Source organism: Falco biarmicus, chromosome 6 (assembly GCF_023638135.1).
Source record: "Falco biarmicus isolate bFalBia1 chromosome 6, bFalBia1.pri, whole genome shotgun sequence".
In the NCBI taxonomy this organism is placed as follows: Eukaryota; Metazoa; Chordata; class Aves; order Falconiformes; family Falconidae; genus Falco; species Falco biarmicus.
In genome coordinates, this window is record NC_079293.1 from 56,877,341 (window position 1) to 56,897,965 (window position 20,625).

The 20,625-nt window shown below is 38.1% G+C and overlaps 1 protein-coding gene across 6 annotated transcripts in view; it reads left to right on the forward strand.

The window, feature by feature from the left end:
* Positions 1-20,625, forward strand: part of PTPRK (protein tyrosine phosphatase receptor type K) — a 412,154-nt gene that overhangs the window by 300,409 nt on the left and 91,120 nt on the right. For all 6 annotated transcript variants that reach the window (XM_056343552.1, XM_056343554.1, XM_056343553.1 and 3 more), the window contains exon 8: positions 17,398-17,700. In XM_056343552.1, coding sequence (XP_056199527.1) covers positions 17,398-17,700 — 303 coding nt within the window. The remainder of the gene's footprint in view (positions 1-17,397; positions 17,701-20,625) is intronic.

Below are 20,625 nucleotides of genomic sequence, written 5' to 3' on the forward strand. Positions count from 1 at the left end.
TGGATTTTGTCTTGATGTACCTGGACTTCAGCTTCTAGTGTAAAGTAAGAGAGTGAAAATTTGGGGAACCTTTTCACTGTGTTAATTCAATTCAGACTGTGAAATTTCCGCTGCTGGATTTCTGTTTTATTGAAGGCTTAGTTAATTCAGCACCTAATGTCTTGACCAAAACAAAAAAAAAAATTCACAGCTTGTCTATTGATTTATAGTATTCAATTGCAAGACTGAAGGAAAATGGATGAGGAGGCAGTCCACTCCATCACACAGCATGGACCTAAGGCTGGCTGGACCCAAGATGTTTCCTCTCGGTTAGCATGTCTCATTTTAATGTGGAAGGGAGATTGGCAGAAGGGAATGGTAGGCTGGCATCCTAGTTGGAATTGTGGGTGGTGCTGCACCCCATCTGTTTTTGTCTGTACAAGACATGAGCTTTTTAGTGATGCCCCATTCAGGTCAAAGCCTGGGCAACACAGAGAAGGTAGGAGAGGTCCTAGCAGTGGTGGAGAGCAGGTAGAGAGTCTGAAGTATATTAATCCTGATTTTTAAATTTTATTTTTTTTATTGTTGTGAAGTTTATAAGCACATTTTGTGACATTTTTGTCTTCACAATGAATGCCTCAGTTCTGTATCTCTTGTTTGCAAGTAATAAAATGCAAGATACCTTAGATTTTTGCCTTGGTGGGGGACGCAAGTATCTGGAATTGCTGTACCTGTATTTGGAGCAAAACAAGGGCAGGAAAATATTTTTTCAGCTATGGTAGGAGAATTCAACACACCTGAGACTTTGATGGAGCATTTTGGGAGTGTAGGGATAAAGGGAGCCAGGTGGAGCAGGGGAAAGAAGAGTGTTTAAGGAGAAAGTGAAGAGAGATCAGGTACGTGGAGTCTGCTGGAGACCCCAGTGAGCTATTAGATGTGTCCAGAAAGACCCTGAACAGTTCCTTCTTCTGTGATGGGCAAAGACTCTGGTAAAATGGTTTTCTGAATTAAGTCTTTTTTTGGTTTTGTCCAGATGATGTATAAATGCTTTCCTTGCTCTAATTATTTACTGCTTCAATTTTTCTGTAGAACTAATCTACGAACAAATTTGGCTGGGTCTTATAGGGTACTAGTGTCAGCAAATGTGTTATGCTTTCAGACTCAGCCTAAGTCTGAAAAGACATGGGGGTCATTCTTAATACCTAAATCCATGCCTGGCAGGAGTATCTCAGAAGGATGGTGGAAAAGCAAGCAACTAGGAATCCACTTTTGTATAAACCCACAGAAGTAACACTTAAATTTCCAATGCATTTTTGTCTTTTAAATACTGTTATGTTGATGGTGCCAGAAGATAGTATTTTGGAAGGGAAAAAATCTGATCTAGAGTGGCAAAAGCTGTTTTTGATTTAAGTGTATTGGTACCTGTTCAGATATTTGAGTGAGTTGGTTTTGAAAACACTCAAGAAAACCAAGCAAAACTGCCTGTGCAATCCCAGTGGTGTGTTTTCCTGAGCAGAAGCTGCAGGAGCATTTCAAATGGGCAAGAGGTTTAAGTTTGAGAGGTGTCTTTATGTTTGGCCTCTGACTCTAATTCGAGTTGTCCTTGGGGAAGATTCAGTGACTTTCAGTAAGACGCTAGTCTTTAAGAAAAAATTGTATGATTATTGTTTGTAGTCAAGCAAAACATGTGTGTATGGTTTATATAGGGAGATAGTGTAACCCACTTTCCCGCTGCATTGGCATTCTTTTCTGGTTTTGTTTTATTTTTCTCTGCAGTTGATAATATGACATAATTGTCACTTTAATTCAGACAAACACATGCGTACATAGTCTTCATTTAGGGCAACGAGCAAAGTCAGTTAGTAAAGATGTTTGCAGATGAGGTTTACTGCCCTTCACTTCAGTCTGTTGTGTTTACCTTTAAAATTTTGCATCTTTTGATTGTAAAATGCAATCAAAATTGTATTTTGAGCTATGACGTGAGAATCTGTAAAGGCGAGATAGCTTATATGTAAGTTTATGATGTTACACTTGTTAGAATTTTGTACGTGCTTTGAGATTTAAACTTGGGGTTTGATTTTTGCTCTGATAGTTTAGAGATCATATGGATAATATGGCTTACTGTCTACACACAAATGTAAATAAATGCATGTATTTGGAAGAAGTAGTACAGAAGCACAAAAAAAATTCAGGGAACAAAGGCCAGCAATCAGCAGTAGTTCTTTGTGTGTAGCCCTATGACAAAAACCAGGGTCATAGCTAGGAGGAAAGATGTGATTTTGTGAGTATGACCAATATTGATATACTGTACGCACATCTGCTGTCCGTGCTTTCAATACACTGATGAAGATTTGGGAGAACTGGAGAAAAAATGCCACAGAAAGTCGTGGCTTAAGATGCAGTCTTACAAAAGATGACTTAAAGATCTCAGTCATTTAAGTCTATCAGAGGGAAGGTGGGAGGTGAATATACAGTACGTATGTAAGGGAAAAATAAAACCCGGTACAAAAGGCCTCTTCCCTCTACAGGAAGAAAAACGTAAGAACCTCAAACGGCTGCATGCTGAGGTCAGGCTCATTTAAATTAGAAGGAAGGCACAATTATTTATCTTTAGGAGTGAAGCTATTAATCACTGGAACAAATTACTGAGAAAAGTGGTGGGAACAGACAATTGCCATAAATTATAACTCCCTGAGGAATTACCACTGGATTCAGTTATTGGTTTCACCAAAGAGGCATATTATGGAATCCAAATACCTTATCTGAAGGAAATCGAACTCAAGCAGCAGCACAAGCCACGTAACACTAGGATATTATCAGCTGTGCAGTACCAACGCATAGTCATAATTGTAATCGTAGCTGCAGCTCCATCATTGGTTTTTACTTCATAACAGTATCATTAACATGATTTCTCACCCTCTTGTCTTTTTTCAAGGAAAATTAAGGAAATGAAAGGTGTTGGATTTTCATACTCTAATGAAGATGAGGGTAACACAAATTTTACAACTTTACTATCTTTGCAAGGAGTCAGTATCATGTTGTTGTCAATATAATCTGGTTTCTTTTGGCTTTATTACATGTCATTCTCAAATGCCAAATGCTGATTGTTATAATCGAGCTCTTAATCCACTGTATAAACAGCAAGCTGCGCAGAACTCTGTTTCCAACCAGTTCTGTTAAAGACAAAATAGTTTCATTTGTGGGCTATTTGATTTAATTTCTTACAAGTCTATGGATAACTTCTTCTTCTGATAGTTTATATTTAGGTAAATTTGCATTTATGTAGGATCTGTTATAATGATAAAAATAATTAAAACTAACTCAGCATATTTTGGATCCTTTCTAAGATAGCAGTTTTCCTAGCATGCTACTCAGTCATGACCTGATCAAGATAGCTAGGCAAGAATGAGGATTCAGAGCCAGCAACAACAAAGAAACCAACCAGACATATCGAATAAACTTCCTTGAGGATTTTTGTGTCTAGAAAAAAAATATCTGAATTTAAATCGTGAGGAGCTTAAAAACAAATGCACCAAACTCCTTAGCAACTGAAGGGAACTTCATTTTGTACGGCCTGCTTTAATTAGGCAGTAGCATTTGTGTCCAAAAGAAGACAAGCAGTCTGTTGTCCCTTTGGGATGAATGCCTACTGGGCGGGTTTCTTGAGGGACACATTCCTCGGAAGCCAAACTGCAAGTAGAGCATGGATTACATTCTTTGCTTAGAAATTTCTATAGTTGTGGTAACTCGTTCTCTGAAACCACTCAGGAGTTTTATGCTTGAAAAACAGCCTGTGCTCTTTCTTTTCAGATTATGTTCCCCCTTTGCTGCAGACTGTGTGTCACTTAGATAAGCTAGTCCTGCAGCCCTGGCAGAAATATCTGATGATAGACCTCATTATTAAATAAACCAATTCACCCTCTCAGTAACTGGCTTGATTTAAATGCTTAGCTGTGAAAATCATATATTCTATCAGCCTTTTCAATCACTGCATAAAGCCTTCGCTCAAAGCTAGTTAATACAGATTACTCATTTTGTTGTAATGCTGAAAATAGCACTGCACTACCATGGTACTATAGCAGTTAGAACAGAGACTGAAAGCATTAATTTCATTAATCGTACAGGTGATTACAATGGCAGTACAGATGACAGAAGTGTAAGGATGTTAGCCAGTTTCTTACAAGACTTGGATATGCATGATTTTGTCTAGATGTCAAAACATTGGCTTCTGTGCAATGTACGTTCAAATTTAAACTGTTGGCCTTTCCCATCTTTCTTTCAATTTCATTAAGAAGCAAAGGCAATGAACTTAGATCCATCACTGCACACTTGTGATGATTCAGTTCTGTTCTTGGATTCTATTATAATGTCCAGTAGAAGTAAAATCCAACCCAGTCCCTCTAAACAAAACAAAACAGTGACAAATTTCTAGTAGATACGTATAGTAACTTAAGGGTCATTAAACAGGAAAACCCCAACCCATTTTGTTTAGACAGCGGCTCCTTGCCAACTGTCTCTAAATGATGGTGGGAAATAAGCAGAACAGACTACAGTAGATTGGTTGGTTCTGTTCTCTAGCATCAGGTGATTTGCAAAGAGCAGAGCTGAATTCCTCTTTTCAACATTATTTTTTTTTGCAGATTTAACTTAAATACTGCAGTTAAAAATAATACATTTTTATAGGAAGCAATGCTTCTGATATTCTGCAAACTGCAAAGCTGTATGTCAAACAAAGTGAAGCAAGATGAAATTTAGGTGAAGTGCTTGCAGCTAACAGAGGTCAGTGCCAGATGCTGTGAAGCAAAATTGAAAAAAATTTTTTTAGGGAGTTGTGGCATTCTCTGATTTTCTGTCTTGTTGCAAACACCAAATGATTAGATATCAGCTCAAGACTTGAAGTTGCATGTATATCTCCTATATATCTTCCATGCCTGCGGTCCTGAGAGGATGTAGAATTCCCTTCTTTGGAGATACCCAGAAATAGGCTGGACAAGTTCCTGAGCAACCTAATATAATAGCTTTGAGCAGGAGGTTGGGTTATATGAGCTCCAGAGGTTTCTTCCAAGCTGAATTGTTCTGTGATGCTGTGATTCAACCTGCCTTCCAGATACCCAAGTCAAAAGCAGCAAGTGAAGGGCTGCTGGGAAAGGCAAACATGTACTTGGTTGTTTTGCTTGGGTTTTGCCTGTTAGCACATGTCCTTGTTGCAGCTCAAATGGATAAAAATATTAGAATTTTGCCTAAATATTAAAGTAGCAGGGGAATTTGGGAAGGCAAGAGCTGCTACAATTTAAAGGTTCGAATCAAGGAGAAAGGGAAAAGATGGTTATCGAGAACATGGCCAGTGGGAGATTAAGGCTGGCATCACTAGCTGCTGTGAATGAATATGAATATGAATGGAATGACCACAAAAGGAAATGCAAAAGCTGTCAAGAATCAGGTATATTTGGAATTTAAGTAAAAAATAGCTTCATTACCAGTCATAAAAGTCTTCAACTCTGAGGAATTTTATATTTCTAGGCATTGTACAGCAGATTCATAATCCTGCAAACTATCATGTTGTCATGGTTGTCAGTAAAGGTTATGAGCTAGTGGGTTGGTTGTGATGACAAGAAGGGATGGTAATAGATTACATGTGTGCTCATTAGCCACTCTCCAAAAGGTTAACAGTTAGATGGGGGATGGAAACAAAAAAATAGACTTTTACCAGTCCTTTGGTAGTAAGTTAGGAGGAAGGGTTGTTTGTTCTTTGTATTTTTAAGCATTTATTACACTCGGCAGTAAATCTGGTTTAAGTGACTTAATGCTGGTATCCAGCAATTAGCCTGCACTTGCAAATTAATACTGTGTTTGCCAGTGTGGCCTTGACTTGACTAATTGGCTGCCTTTCCTTTTTGTATTCTGTTGTGATTGTATGATGACAGTGATTCAGCATGTACAACATAGGCATAAAAAAAATAATTTAATGCTCCACTTACTCAGCGAGCGTGATTGACACTCTTGGGCGACTGTTACGGTAGTGCTGGTTGTAGAGGCACGTTGGCAGTTGCTTTGCAGTAACAGTGAAGCCAAGCGAACTGTGCTAGAACAATATCTTTTTGTAAGTCACAATGTGGTAAAATTATTGAATATGATTGGCAGCTTGAACTAGATCAATCTCTATAAGAGAACACATAGTAAAGAGTGGTGCCTCCTGCAAGTGAAGAGCTAATCCTTTACATTTGCATGAGTGAAAAGTAGGTTTGTTGGGTTTGCATTTAACACCACCATCTGTTCTGTGTAAGGCAAGATCAATTGCTCATTATTAATCACTTCTTATAAACCCACCTTATTTTAAAACAAGTATAAGTTATTATCAACAACATCTAAATTTATTTTTTTCTTTTGCTGCTCCCAGTAAGCTGCTGGGTTTGCCACCTTTTTGTGTTATCACTCATCCAGCTTTGCTGTTGACTGAAAATACTATGGGATCATTTTTCAGGCACATTTTTGTGTCTTGGAATCATGGAATAAACCAGAAACGTTCAGAGGAATTTTGCAAAGAGAAAATTGCTTCTAGAATAAATTACCTTCTTTTACTGTAGGGTGAGTTATTTTATGTTTTCCAAGTTTCTGCTTAGACAGGAAACAATAGCTTTGCAAAACACTAGCTGGCTCAAAGTGAAGCAGCAGGGCAATTTCTTTAGAGTATGTTATGTAGCTAAATGTTAAATGGAAATGTATTCTTTAGATTTCATGGTCTATTTTAGAAAGCACTTTCCCAGCTTCCTAGTGCCTCCATTTGCAAGCAAGGCCTTTTTTGTCACAAGGATTCTGTTTCATGGTAAAGGTGCTCGTGAGCTCACTTCTGCGCAGCATTGCTCCTTTTGAGCAAAGGCAAGTCCAGGAACAAAAGGTTTGCAGGATTAGGTCCCCATTCCCAAAATGGCCTTGCAAACCTTCACAGTCAGATGGTGGTGGGAAAAGAATTGCTAGCATGTGCTTTCAACCCAGACTGGGCGAGTTGACCTGAAGAGCAAATATGCCTTATCATGCCTTTCCTTTCTGAAAGCAAGCATTTTAAAGAACTTCTGAGCAAAAAACTTGTCTTTGGGAGTTAACCTTGGACTGTAGTTTCTAATGACAATTTCACAACTGTTCCATTAGTAAATCAAACAGTGCTTTGCCTCTTTACCCAAGAATACTTTTTTTTACTCATAGTTAGGTCAAGGGACAGTTGGATGGAAATTGGACTGCTTAAAAATGCGCAGAAAGTTTTTTGTTTTGTTAAAATATCTGTAAAGAAATGCCAGCTTAAGATGTGCTAGAAGCATAAGGACAAAGGATTCTTTATACTGGGACACGTAGTGCATTTCGATAGTTACATGGCATTGGTCATTGACCTATAGATTGAGAAGTTTTTTTAGTCACATTTAGTCAGGTTTTCGCAGGTGGCTGAGTGACACAAGTAACAGAATTTCATCAAAATTCAAAGGTGGTAAAAATTTATGGTAATCCGATATCCAAATTAAAAATTATTTGCCTGTTGGTACTGTACCAGCATTTTCAGAGTATTAAGTAGCTTTGAAAATGATTTCTGATTTTCTTCAAGATTTTAATGTCAGACGAATTCTTCTTTGCCCACCTTTGTTATTTTTGTCTGTATTTTTGATGAAAGCAAGCTTGCTTATTTTTTCAGCTTGTGTTCTTAACTTTTTATTAACCAATAAAGAAAATTAAGCCAATTTACTAATTAAATATCCAAGTGCTTAAGGAAGACTTTTCTGTACAATAGAAGCTACAGATTTGTTCATTTGGAGTAAAAAAGAAAACAAAAGGGATAAAACACCAGGATTTTTTCACTGACAAGTCAAGAGGCATACAACAGATGCATTGTATGATCCAGTGTCATTTCTGGTTTTAAGCCACTTAATGAATTTGTGTTTCAGCCAAGGTTTATCATATACATTATATATCACTATACAATATATACATTGTATGATATATAATGGTATATATTGAGTTTGTGGAAGGGGCAGAGCCAGAGCCACTGTAACATGCAATTACTTGGCTTTACCACACAAACACAGCACTGGAAGGGCAGGTCTGTGGGGTGTGACCCCAGTTGAAATGCAAGGCTTTGCTGGTTGCGGGGAGAGGACTGGAGGATAGGTGGTTTCAGCCAGGGCCCCAGGGGATACAGAAACCAGATGGGCTGAAATGGGAACAGAGGGAAGTCAGATCATCGAGAACATTTCAGTAGCTGCGCAAAGAGAGAGGATGCGTTTTGATGTGTATTTTATCTCCATGTGGGGAAATGCCTGTATGGGCACAAGTATCTGTGTGTATGTGTGTGTACCTAAACACGGACATATGAATATGTAAAAGTTTTTAGTGGGTATCATAATTACTGCTTGCAATTTTCATTTCCTGGTCATCAGAGATGAATGTGGCCCTAACTTTATTCACAGTTTGAGTCTCTCTTCTGTGCTTACTATTTATTTATTATAGACTGTGTTCCACATTTGGTCACTTTATTTCATATGGTGGTATTTATACTTTCTGACTTGGAGGACTGACATTTTTATATACAGGAAAAAGAAACTGAAGCTTTAACGATATCCATAGAAAATCCTTGTTTTGCTTATTCACTCTACTCCAACTTAGGCATTCTGCATAATACTCATAATGTCCTAAGCTCCCAAATATATTGTTTGTAAACAACACCATAAAAAGATGTTTATGAATGTGCATTGGAGAGAAATGAAAAATGTATCATCTCAACAAACCGATGACTTATATTCAAATAAATGTTCATAAATGCTCTCTTCGTAGTATTGAATGGTTAGGTTCCCTGTTAAGGTGGATAAAAAGTGTATATGTATGTATAAATTCATATTATAGTTTCTCTTTTAATATATTCTTTATAATAGAATTGTTACTGGTTTTGATTATGGATCTTCTGTTCTTAAGAGATCCATGCCACTAATACTGTAATCAAAGCTTCATTTTTTCCCCCCCATCACTATTAATTTTGTAATTGACTACACAATTAAACTTCACCATTGCAGTCCTGGACAGATTTCCTAGGAATTTTGTAATGTCAGGCTTTCCCTGTGTTTACTTGCGCACTCTGATGCTTGTTGACATGCTGATTCATGTTTTACACCACCAGAGAGGTTTTGTTCATGTAGAGGAATGAGGGTGAAGAGGTCATGCCAGCTTTTCCTCTCTCCTTCTAGACAATATATCTCCTTTTAATTTAAACTGGGGGGGGGGTGGGGTGGGAAATGTATTTCTGCAGCTAACCTAAGATGGAGAAATCAGTAGAATTTATTATCAAGAGATGTCTAATCTCTAAAGCTAATACAAGACTTCACAGCTATTGATTACATGCTAAGGATACACAAACTGTTAATCATGCATGGAGGCAAAAGAATAAACATACTATCAAGAGGGAATGGGCAAATAATTGTGAGTAGTGCAGGTATATTCATCTCCTCATTATATCTCTGAAGCAGGGACAGCTATATTTTGCATCCAAAAAGATACGTCCTAAAGTACATTGCTACTGAAACTAGTAGAGTACAGCTGATTATCTATGTCATAATTCACGTGTTTTCTTCAGCTCCCTGAGGTATGTGGTCAGTAAGAAATTTGTAAGCTGTCTTAAGTCAGTTGCTAGATGAAATGAAAAGAGAAAAGGCTCATAGATTTTCATGCAATTGCATTACAACCTTCATTTGCAACAGAATGAATCTGTAGTGCTAGTACAGTATAAATGCCATTGTTTCATTTATTCTGGGTTCATATTTCACATTGCAAATAGATGGACATACACAGTCTGGGTTCTTTTTGTGTTTGGATCCAAATTTGTTTTGTATTCTGTATGTGTTGCATGTGGAAAAGGAGATTCCCAGTAATCCCTTCAATTTTTATTATGGGAATACGTACCTGGTAATTTTTCATTTTCTGTCAGACTGCTGATATGACTTCAAATTTTGTGACTTCTGTCAATTTAATTTGATTTCTCTTTCTTTGATATTCACTAATTTTTAATGCTTCTATGTTTAAAAAGATTGAAGCCTGAGGTTTCAAATTTGGCTGCCTGAAGTCAGGCCTCTAAACTGCTGACATGGATTTGGAAAAACAAACAAAAAACCAACCCCCCAAAAAAAGAGTACCTCAGACTTTCCAACCCCTTTTTACATACATGGCAGGTGTCCTGTTTTTTGTATGTTCTGAGTATGAGGGAATGCAGATACTTCAACACTGGAATATCTGGAGTAATAACTTATTCCAGTAACATACAGAAAGTCTATATTGATCCAGATCCAGTTGGTAATATGATGTTGTGTAGATTTGTCTTGCAATGTGCATAAGTAGGAGGAAAGAGTCTCTGACTGAAGATAAATAGTTATGAATTGTCATTAAGTAGTCGTTAAAGGATTGAGGCCAGTGCTGTTAACTGATTTTTGCCTTTAACTCTAAGCTGGCCTTTAACTCTATTTAGAAATGGTCAAAAATCTGCCAGTTACAGACAGGAAACTTGAGTAGGATTTACAAGAATTGTTCTGTCATAAAGGCAGATTGGTTCAAAGAAATTGGACTGAAATGCACATCGTTCTTGGGATGTCTGAGTAAATTGGATAGTCCTGTATTATCATCATCTTGTTAAATAATGGACTTACTGGGAGAAAGTGTGAACTAAATTCTTTTGGATTTGTAGACTAATAATCCTTGACACACAGGAGTTTCATCATGGATATTCTAGGACAGCTTGCCTCATCTAGGGATCGTTGTTACCTTTGTTCATAACATAACTTAATTATAGGGTGTTCCTTTGACAGGCAACAAAGCACCTGCAGAAGTGCAGAAGTGATCATAATGTGTATAGTTCTTGCTCAGACTTGGGTTTTCTTTTGAAATGTGTAACTCTAGCCCACTCCTTTTCAGTGAGAGATACACTTATATATACAGCAATCTTAGCCAAGTTTATGGTGAGGGAACTTGGTATCTATATAAAACCTTTCTATGTGATTCATCGTTCACTAATAAAGGAAGTAATAATTGGGAGTAATGCAACTGAAACGAGCAAGTGAGGAACCTTTGTTTATTTTTTTCTTACTGCACATTGACAGTTATTCTGATTTTGGTTGTACTTTCTTTGGTGTTCTTCACTATTTCCATTCTTCCATGTGCTTATCAGGGGTCTTTTTAGAAGAGTTCTTTACAGCAGCAGGACTGTAACTTTTTTTTTTTTTTTTAAGTTTTGGGAACACTTTGTTTTTGTAGGACCTTGTATGAACTGACAAAACAGCAGGAGCCACACTAACATCTTCGAATAATCCTCTTATTTCCCACACGCCAAAGAGAGACCTATTCTGGAAAGGTCAGGAAAAGCCACATGACAGAGAGGTTCATGTTCTCATAGAAGTAAAGTCTGGGGAATTCCAGTGGCTGTTCAGACTGAGAATATTAGCAGAAAAATGAGGACTTCCCCCCCCCCCCCCCCCCCCATGTCTTTTGTTTTAAAATGTTAGGGTAAGATAATTAAAGGAGCCTCTGCGAGAAACACTGTTTTAAATTACAGCATTACTATCTTAAACCAAATTTACTCTACTTCTTTAATATACATTTGCTTTTGTATATCAGAGGGTTTATGTAATATAAACCCAGCATCTCTCTGCAGTTCCCAAAACCTTATGCAAATTTATGCCTTATCTCACCCTCCAAGTCCAGTTAGTTTTCACCTTCTGTCACCAATGGAGGCAACCTGGGTCACTCTTAAACTTGATATGAATTTCAGTCAGCGTGGTTAAAGCAGAAATTTGAAGTAATCTCCTCAGTGTAATGCCATACTAAGAGTTCAAGGGTGTGGTGGGGAAGGGTCCAAAAGTCTACTCCGATTAAAGAACTGTATATAGAAACAGTAGACAGTATATGGTGGTGTTCAAGAAGCACTCTCTTTATCGGTAATGTTTGTGCTTTAAAGTTTCTCTGATTGTTTTCCATTTTGTGCGAATCAATGTGTGTTCTGTCTGCTGATCAGAAGATGCAATTCTCCCTCCCCTATCAGGTTTTACCTGGAAATGAAAATGGAAACGAAACTCTGTCCTGCAATCAACGTTTAGGATATCTAAGGAAAAGCAGTGTGATGGGTTGACCTTGGCTGGATGCCAGGTCCCCACCAAGCCTCTGTATTGCTCCGCTCCTCAGCAGAAGGGGTAGGGGGCATTAGGGCGCAGAAAATAAGATGTAAAAACCCCAAACTTGTGGGTCAAGGTAAAGGCAGTTTAATGAAGTGATAGCAAAAGCCATGCATGCAGAAGTGAAGGAAAACAAAAGATGTTCTCTACTCCTCATCAGCAGGCGATGTTCAGCTGCTTCCCAGGAGGCCGGGCTTCAGTATGCGTAGCGGTTGCTCTAGAAAACAATTGTCATAAATAATTAATGCCCCGCTTCCTCCTTCCTTCTCTTAGGTTTAATATCTGAGCAGGCATCATGGTATCGAATATCCCTTTGGTTGCTTTGGGTCAGCTGTCCTGGCTCTGTCCCTTCCCAAGACCTTGCCACCCCCAGGCTGCTGGTGAGGAGGAAGGTTTTACAGACAGCCGTGATGCTGTGAGCTCTGCTCAGCAGGAGCCAAACCCCCGGGGTGTTATCACCACCTTTCCAGATGCCAATGCAAGTGCAGCACTGTGAGGGCAGCGGTGGGGCTCAGCCAGACCCAATACAGGCAGCAAAAGCAAAGGACTTGTTATGCCTTACTAGCTGCCTCCTGTGGGATATTTTGTCACAGTTTCAGGACAGCTGTTTGTTTCTGACATACCTATTATCATTAAGAATAGGTTCTGAGGAAGTGCATTCTCTCACCTTGCTGCTTCTGCAAATGGGAAGACTTGTTTTCACTGCCATCTCTGTGTAAGTGAAGATAATCTCTACAAAGAGGCTCTATATTCAGCTGTCATATCACATGTTGCTTATCAAGCAATAAAGAAATTGAGCTTCATTTTATCTGTTATCTGGAGTGTCTTACTAAATCATCCTGCAGTTGGGAGGTGGTATGGGGTCAACAGGTTCTGTCTCTTTTGCCATCTATCCCTAGATTATTAACCTTTGGAGAATTACTAAAGCTATTCTTTATTTTATCCCATAAAGTTAGGTTAAATCTTCTTGATCCATAAACTGTTGCGAGTGAATGTGCATGTAATTCTTTTACTTAATGCAGTTTCTAGATAAAGAATGAGGCCTTCATAATCTGCATAAGTGTAGACACCTCTCATTATTCTGATCTTTTCTGTTCTTTTGTTATTTTCCCTGTGCCTCTGGTTTTAATTGGTTCAGTGAAGAGTAAAAAGCAGTCAGATCAGATGATGGATTTGTGTCAGCAAGTGCTTGGAATTATTCGTTTGCCAAGAGATAAAGGGAGGGTGAGGAGAAGGAAGATAACAGAGCTTGGTATTGCCAAGCATTGAGAGCAAAAGGCAGAGAGAAAAGCCGGTGGCCATAAGCAGAAGTGGGAATGGAGTGGATGTTGTAGCAACAGCCCATGGGCAGAAAGGGTCTGGGAGAAGGGAGCCTACCATCAGCAGACGGGCTCAGGAGTAGCTAAAGGTCAACCTTGCTGCCACCACCCCCAAATCCGCCATATGACTTGTATTTCTGTTGAATGATGTGACTCTGCCAGTCAGGATGTTCACATTTAAGAGCTTGATACTGTCACAGGATATTGAATTTTGCGCAAAAGCAGAAGCCCTGGGTACTTTCTGCTATCACCACAAGGAAACTCCTGCAGTCTTAAATATATTTTCCACTCAAGAAAAAGGCTTGAAAAAATAAACTATGAATACCTCCTCCCCAAAATTTTAGCTTTAAATACAAGATTTAATGCAAAAATCACACTGTGTCACTCAAACTTGAAGCTCTCAACCAAGAAATCTTTTTAAATGAATAAGCCACACTATTGTTTTTCAAACAACTTGTCCTTATGCTCAGATATTCACTTAGCGTCTGGGCACTGTTATGCTTTTTTCAAACATTTTCTAAGAAAACCTGCAAAAAAGTCTTTCAAAAAAGAACTGAAGCTGAAAAGTAGAGTTAGCATTTTGGTGGAGGCGTTGGCAAATAGTATAAAAGAACTCTCTGAATTGCTGCTGCTAGCTGATGCTGTCTGGTGGCCAGAGCACCAGTGACCTGGTCACTGCTTACCACTTGGTGTTCTTGTGGCCCTGGCAGTAAATCACCCTGTAGCTCTGAACAAGCTGTTAAACTTTTTGTGTCTTTTTCTCCTCACAGAAGTAGTTTAACACCACTTACCTGTCTCACATTGGTAATTGGTAGATTAATATTTGGAAAATATTAAGTGCTTTCTGCAATTATTATTGAAACTCCAGCTCATGTGTTAAGGAATGAATAGATATTTTGAAAGTGCCTTATTTGCTCCCTCTGACATAGGATGTCAATTTGGCCATGAGTAATTCAACTAAGAGTTGAGAAGTCATGGGCTTTAATGTCCATGTATTTTGGATAAAAGTTCTAGCTGTAACTGAAAGAGAAAAGGTGGGAAGACAACAACTGGGAAGACAACATGCGAATCGATGAACTGGGGTTAGCAGTACTGAAAAAGTATGCAAAGATCAGAAGAGAATGCATAAACTGAAATTAAATCCCAGTAGGATTAAGGAAATGTTTTAATGAAATGCAAACCCTGAAGTGTGATGGGGAAAGGGAAAAATGGCAGATGAACACTTCTTTTTGCCCCCATTGAGAACAAAGTTATTCTTAATAAGATGATGAGAATTTTGGGAAGCCTACTCAAAAATTCAATAGTGTTGTATCTGAGAAAAATAATTATTTGAAGATTGTTTTCTACTGAGGTGTTACAGATGGAGGCTTTGTGGTGTGGTAGTTTAAAACAATTGGTCTTTACCTCTAGAGATCGCTGAGATGAATGTCGCCCAGAAGCGAGAGTAAAATTGTGTTTTTAAAGCATCATTTTAGGAGCAGTGGGGACAGTTGGCAGCATTTGCCAAAGCTGTTGAGAGACTCTGCAGACTTTAATTACCATCTCAATATTGCAGAAGTTGTTTAATTTCTGCCAAAGAAGGGAATAGTTGTGAGAAAGCGAGATCACACTCTGTCTTTCATTCTTTTCTTTTTGACAGGTGAATAAAGGATGCTTTTCAGTATCTCCTCTGATACTGTGACACATTTGTAAAATTTGCATAGAATTGTAAAATAATTTTTCTTTAAGATTAACAACGCTTTTTTTTCTTCTCTTTTGAAAGTGCCATACAGCATAGTGTGAATGCAGTTTAAGTCTTGCCATGAAAGAAGCAAGATGCAAATGCAGTGCATTTTCTGTTACTGATTAGTCAGCTTCAGACATTAATTGTTTCAACCTTCATGGCCAGACAACGTGTCTGTGTTTATGTTTTTATGTTGTGTTTGTTTTAGAGACTCCAATAAATTTTAAATTCAGGTTTGAGTTCCATCTCTGGTGTGGGTGGTTGAAGGCACAACCTGGATTAGTAGAATAAAGACAAAATTATTAAAATGAGAAGCAGCGTTCCATTTTAGAACTAAAATTAAGCCTATAATACAAAACTTCCTTGGTGAAAGATATGTTTACTCTTTTAGGCCTCAAACTCTAAATCAGAGTATGTGTTTTCACTGTCATCCATGTGAGAAAAAGGCTGATATTATGTATATTTTTTCTCTTTTAGCAGGCCTCTTCCTTTGCGACACACACACACACACAGCCAAGGAAATACTGATTCTTTGAAGACTCTTACCAGCTCCTTCAGTAAATCTACTGTGTTGCTACTTTTTTTTTTTTGACTGCCTCACACCTGTCTGTACTTGCTAAAGCACCAGCCATTGTTTACGCTATAAAACCCCTTTTTTTCCTCCTTCTCTTCAAGTCTCTTAAGTCTCAAGAACCTTTTCAATGCTACGTTTCAGCTTCAGATCTCTATTGTCACAGTATACAATATGTTCAGAAAGCTACTGCCCAGGAAGTCTACTTATTCATTTGTATTTTTTGCCATATATATGATAAATCAGTACTTTAGGGCAAAGGGAACGTGGTTGTTCAAAATCCAGAAAGGGAAGTATAGGTCATGGCAACAAATAGGCACAATGTTTAGTCCTTAACACTCATCATGTTACTAGGAATACCTTTATGTTATATTTAGAATTTGGTTGTTTTGATGTTTGAAACTAACTGTTTGCAGTTTGTCTGGCAAACTGCGTGCTGAATAGATTACACTGATTCACATTTCCTTATTTCAATATACCATCTGTGCTTTTGGCTGAGTGTTAGCCTGGTTGGGACTCATCATTTCATAAATGCAAGTTACAAAGAACTGTTATGCTCAGAAAGAGAAATCCTATATTTCACTTCCTTGCATAATCTCAATTGTTTTGAACTTACATCCGCAAGGACACAAAGCTGAAGCTGTACCTACAGCAGACTTTATTTTCTCTGGTGAAGAAGGATGTATTAGCAGGGTATAAAGATCCCCTTGGTATATTTCCAGTGAAACTCTAGTATATATAGTCATGGTCATGATTTTCATTGTGTAATCATTTTAATTAAGTTCAACAATAAAAGTTAGTCTTGCATGAGGAATGAATGCACTAGAGAGACAATGAAAGATTGATGACAGCTTGGGGAGCATCACGTACTGTGCTGGTGGATATGCATATGTGGAGAGCAGCTGAGCTTGGGTAGCAGGTCACAGATTACCCATGCAGAGCAATGTCCAGGCAAAGTTTTGGGGATCCAAAAGAAGTAGGATACAATGGGAATATCCAAAAGCTCTTGTTGTACTATTTCAAAGGGGGTTTGCTTGAATGAATAGCTTCATTACTAAAATAATAAACATTAATATCTGCATCATTTTTGTAAATGCTAGCTTTGTAAGGTAATTAGTATACAGCATTGCTTGGTGGCATGATAAATCATAGTGTAGTGAATGTTGACTCTTTACCACTATGATGTATTATCTAATTTATGCAGGTAAAAAAAAGGGGGGGGCGGGGGCGGGGAGGGAATTAGGAAGGGAAGCCAGCGGTGACAGCTGGGTGGCCTTTTGGTCACTCTTCTTGCATCTGCTGGCTGTATTCTCAATTGCTTTGAATCACTGAACTGTTAATTAACAATTCTTTTTCTCACTGTTGTGAAGTCTTAATCACTGATTGAAATCTGCAAAGAGAGAAACCAGAGAGAAGAATGAAGTAAAAAAACAGAGACTGGTGTTTTTTTTCCCTGTAGGGTACCTGCACAAATGATGATACTTCTAGTAATAAGTCTGTCTTTGTTGGGTGCCTCCTTTACTTTCACGTTCCTGGAGGTATTATCTACCAGCTATGGTTCAGTGCAAGAATGAAGAATGTTAATGATGTTTTTCTTTATTATACTCTGTTTTCTAGAACCTATGAGAACACCGAAAACACTGAAGATTGCTGAGATCCAGGCCAGACACATTGCTGTGGATTGGGAGTCTCTGGGTTACAACATCACTCGTTGCCATACTTTCAATGTCACTATATGCTACCACTACTTCTGCGGACACAATGAGAGCAAGGCGGACTGCTTGGACATGGATCCCAAGGCACCCCAGCATGTCGTGGATCACTTGCCTCCCTACACAAATGTCAGCCTCAAAATGATCCTAACCAACCCAGAAGGGAGGAAGGAGAGTGAGGAGACCATTATCCAGACAGATGAAGACGGTATGCATAAATGCTGTTACGGAAATTACATCCAAGTGCAGTGTAGACAGGTGGAAGGAAGTGACTTTGTGTGGTACAATATGTGTATGTCCCAAAGGATGGAAGTTCTCTTCTATTCATGTATTAATTACCCCCAAAATGGTAGCTATAGTAGCATTATAGCTGTCACCCTGCACATACAGCCAAAACTGTCCGTGTAGCACAAATCAAACTGAATCTCTCTCTTGCAAGAAAAAGGAGGGTGGCTTCTCAGTCATCCCAAAAATGTGCTAATGCAGGTGATGAGAAATACATGGTGATGTTAGGTGAAGGCTTCTTCACAGTATCAGGTGTAGTATTTGAAAATTAATTCAGTACTGTTAATTATATGTAAATACCAAGTTCAGTGCTTAAAGACTCTATTCAAGGTTTAAAACCTCCTTGGCAAGTACATTTGCCCAATAACTTATGTTGCAAGTTATAGTAGATAGTATCTGTTAATTATGTGAAAGCCACCCGTCAGACTGAAGAATTATTTTGACAAGTTGGGCATTGGACTTGATCATCCTTATGGGTCCTTTCCAACTCACGATATTCTATGATCCTTCTTTAAAATGCTTTTGATGAAGTTTCATTGACAAGACAGTTGAACTTAACTTGGGAAGAAATAAATAATAGATGTAGATGTGTTAAGGTGACATTCAGTGGTTAGGTTATGAATCTTGGTATGAAAGAGATTAAAATAGGTATTTTTCCCTAATAGTATTTAAAATGTGGTAGTAAAGAGACATTTTAGTCTCCTTTCCTTATATTTAGATTTCATGAAAATATTGACAACAACAAAGTGAAAATAGATACAGCTATAGGTAACCAAAAATAAAAAGAATACTACTTGGATTAATGTAAGACTGTAGATACAGAAAAAGGTAAAATGGTTTGTTTACCTGTGAAATAAAGGATTGGGGAGTATAGCTTTATATATGGATAGCAGTGAAGATCAGAATCTAGAGGCACTTTTGTTTTTCATGTATTTTCAATTGTACAAGAAGTAGAAAAGGAATATGCTTATTCTTGCAATAAAGGAGAACAGTATTAAATAGGTAGAATACAAGGAGCTGTAGGAAACTATAGAAACATAGATGCATCGTGTGAAGATTTATTAACATACAGAATTACAATATTTCATGCACTTCAAATTTTAGCATTACTTTTTAAAAAACATATAAATATAATCCATGATTAATTATTTCTGTATCTGTGTTTATATTAGAAATATTTGTGATTGCTCTTTTTTCCCTGAGGTTAAAAAAATATTAGTAATATTGTTATGTACGTGGAGAATGCATTTCTTTTCCTTTTTAACTGAGTTTTCAAGAAATGTTATGGTTTCTGATAGCTGTTACCTAGTTAGATGTGGGGATGCAGGGATGGTGGCTGGTCACTATAGCAGTGCTTGTCAGGAGCCAAGTCAAGTGCATAAATTTTGTCTTCTGGTTTTGTTGAAGATCATTCTTGGAAAATGATGCACACAACATAGGTTTTGGTCTCAGGGTGGCACACCAGTGTACTCTCAGTGAACTTGTTTAGACTCAGCTTTAGTGTCAGAGGTACAATAGTGTAGAAGAAGCCTCATCCAGTGAACAAAAGTTGCTAAGCAAACTATGTCAAGCAGATGTTGTTTTTAAGGAGGCATTAATACTTTTTTAAAAGTACCTATATTTAGACACATTACTGGTAGCAGTGCTTGTGCCCTGAAAATAGCCTCTTGTGAGATCCATTCAGTGATACTGATGGGTTTTTAATTATACGCTACTGATTTACTTTAAAGTCTAGGTCCGTTTTGTCGTGTATTCCAAAATACAGGGCATGCAGGCAATGTGCAATACTGAGGGCTTTCAGCCATCTTGGAGGACCAAGGTGCATTCACACCTATGGCTTTCCTTGAGCTGTCATTCTGTAGTTGACTGCTTATGTGTATGATGCTAGTTTAGTCTCATGTCCGAGTGACCAAGAATCTGATGAAACTGTTTTAGTGTACATGGTTCGCAACCTAAAGCAGGAACTCAGGATGAGAGCTGCACTAAGATACGTGATCCTGTGCTCCGCATTGCACGTGTGGTCAGATGTAGCCTCATTATCTTCATGATTTTTGCAGGTTTTGTGGAATAAGCATATTAATTACGTTGTGGGAGTGTTATCAGTGATTCATTTAGGAGATGAAAAATAGACAGATTGCAGTATTTTCCTACATTTTTGAAAATAACATTAATTGGAAATAGCCACTAATCACATGGTTAACGGAAACTGTGCACTTTTCATAAATAGAAACTTTGAAAACTCCAGATGACAGCAGATACTGACTTTTTGATAGCTTTTCTGTAGTGCAGTATTCTTTCCAATACCATCCTTTCTTACAAGGATCCGCTAATCAAGTAAAAACTTCATAGACTGTTGGAGTTAGAGGTGTCTACCCCACATTTTTTTGTTTCTCTTCCTCTCTGCCATTGTGCCCTCATCTTCCTCACTTTATCCATCTTCCTCATGCTTCCAGCACTCTGTCCCTTTCTTCCCTTTTGTTGCTGTTTTGTTTTAATCTTTCTCTTCACTGCTCTACTTCTATAGTCTCACCTCCAACCTTCTGCCAGGAGCTTTACACATTTTTGAACTTCTGGGATTCCCTAAATGCAGAGGAACTCAGACTTCTGTGAGGCTCTAGTTTGAGACGGTGAGGACTTCTGGTTGCCTTTCACAAAGGCTCACACTTACGTAAGGCTGCACAAATGGATTGGGGTCTTCCAGAAATGGCCAGACCTGCCAAAGAACTAACTGAGCCATGTATGGTACCAGGAGCAGAATTAACTGAAGAAACAATTAGTAGAGGAACGGGGTAAGATTCAAGAAGCTATGCTTCAGTCCTTTGGAGCCATAACTAACAAATGAAGGTTT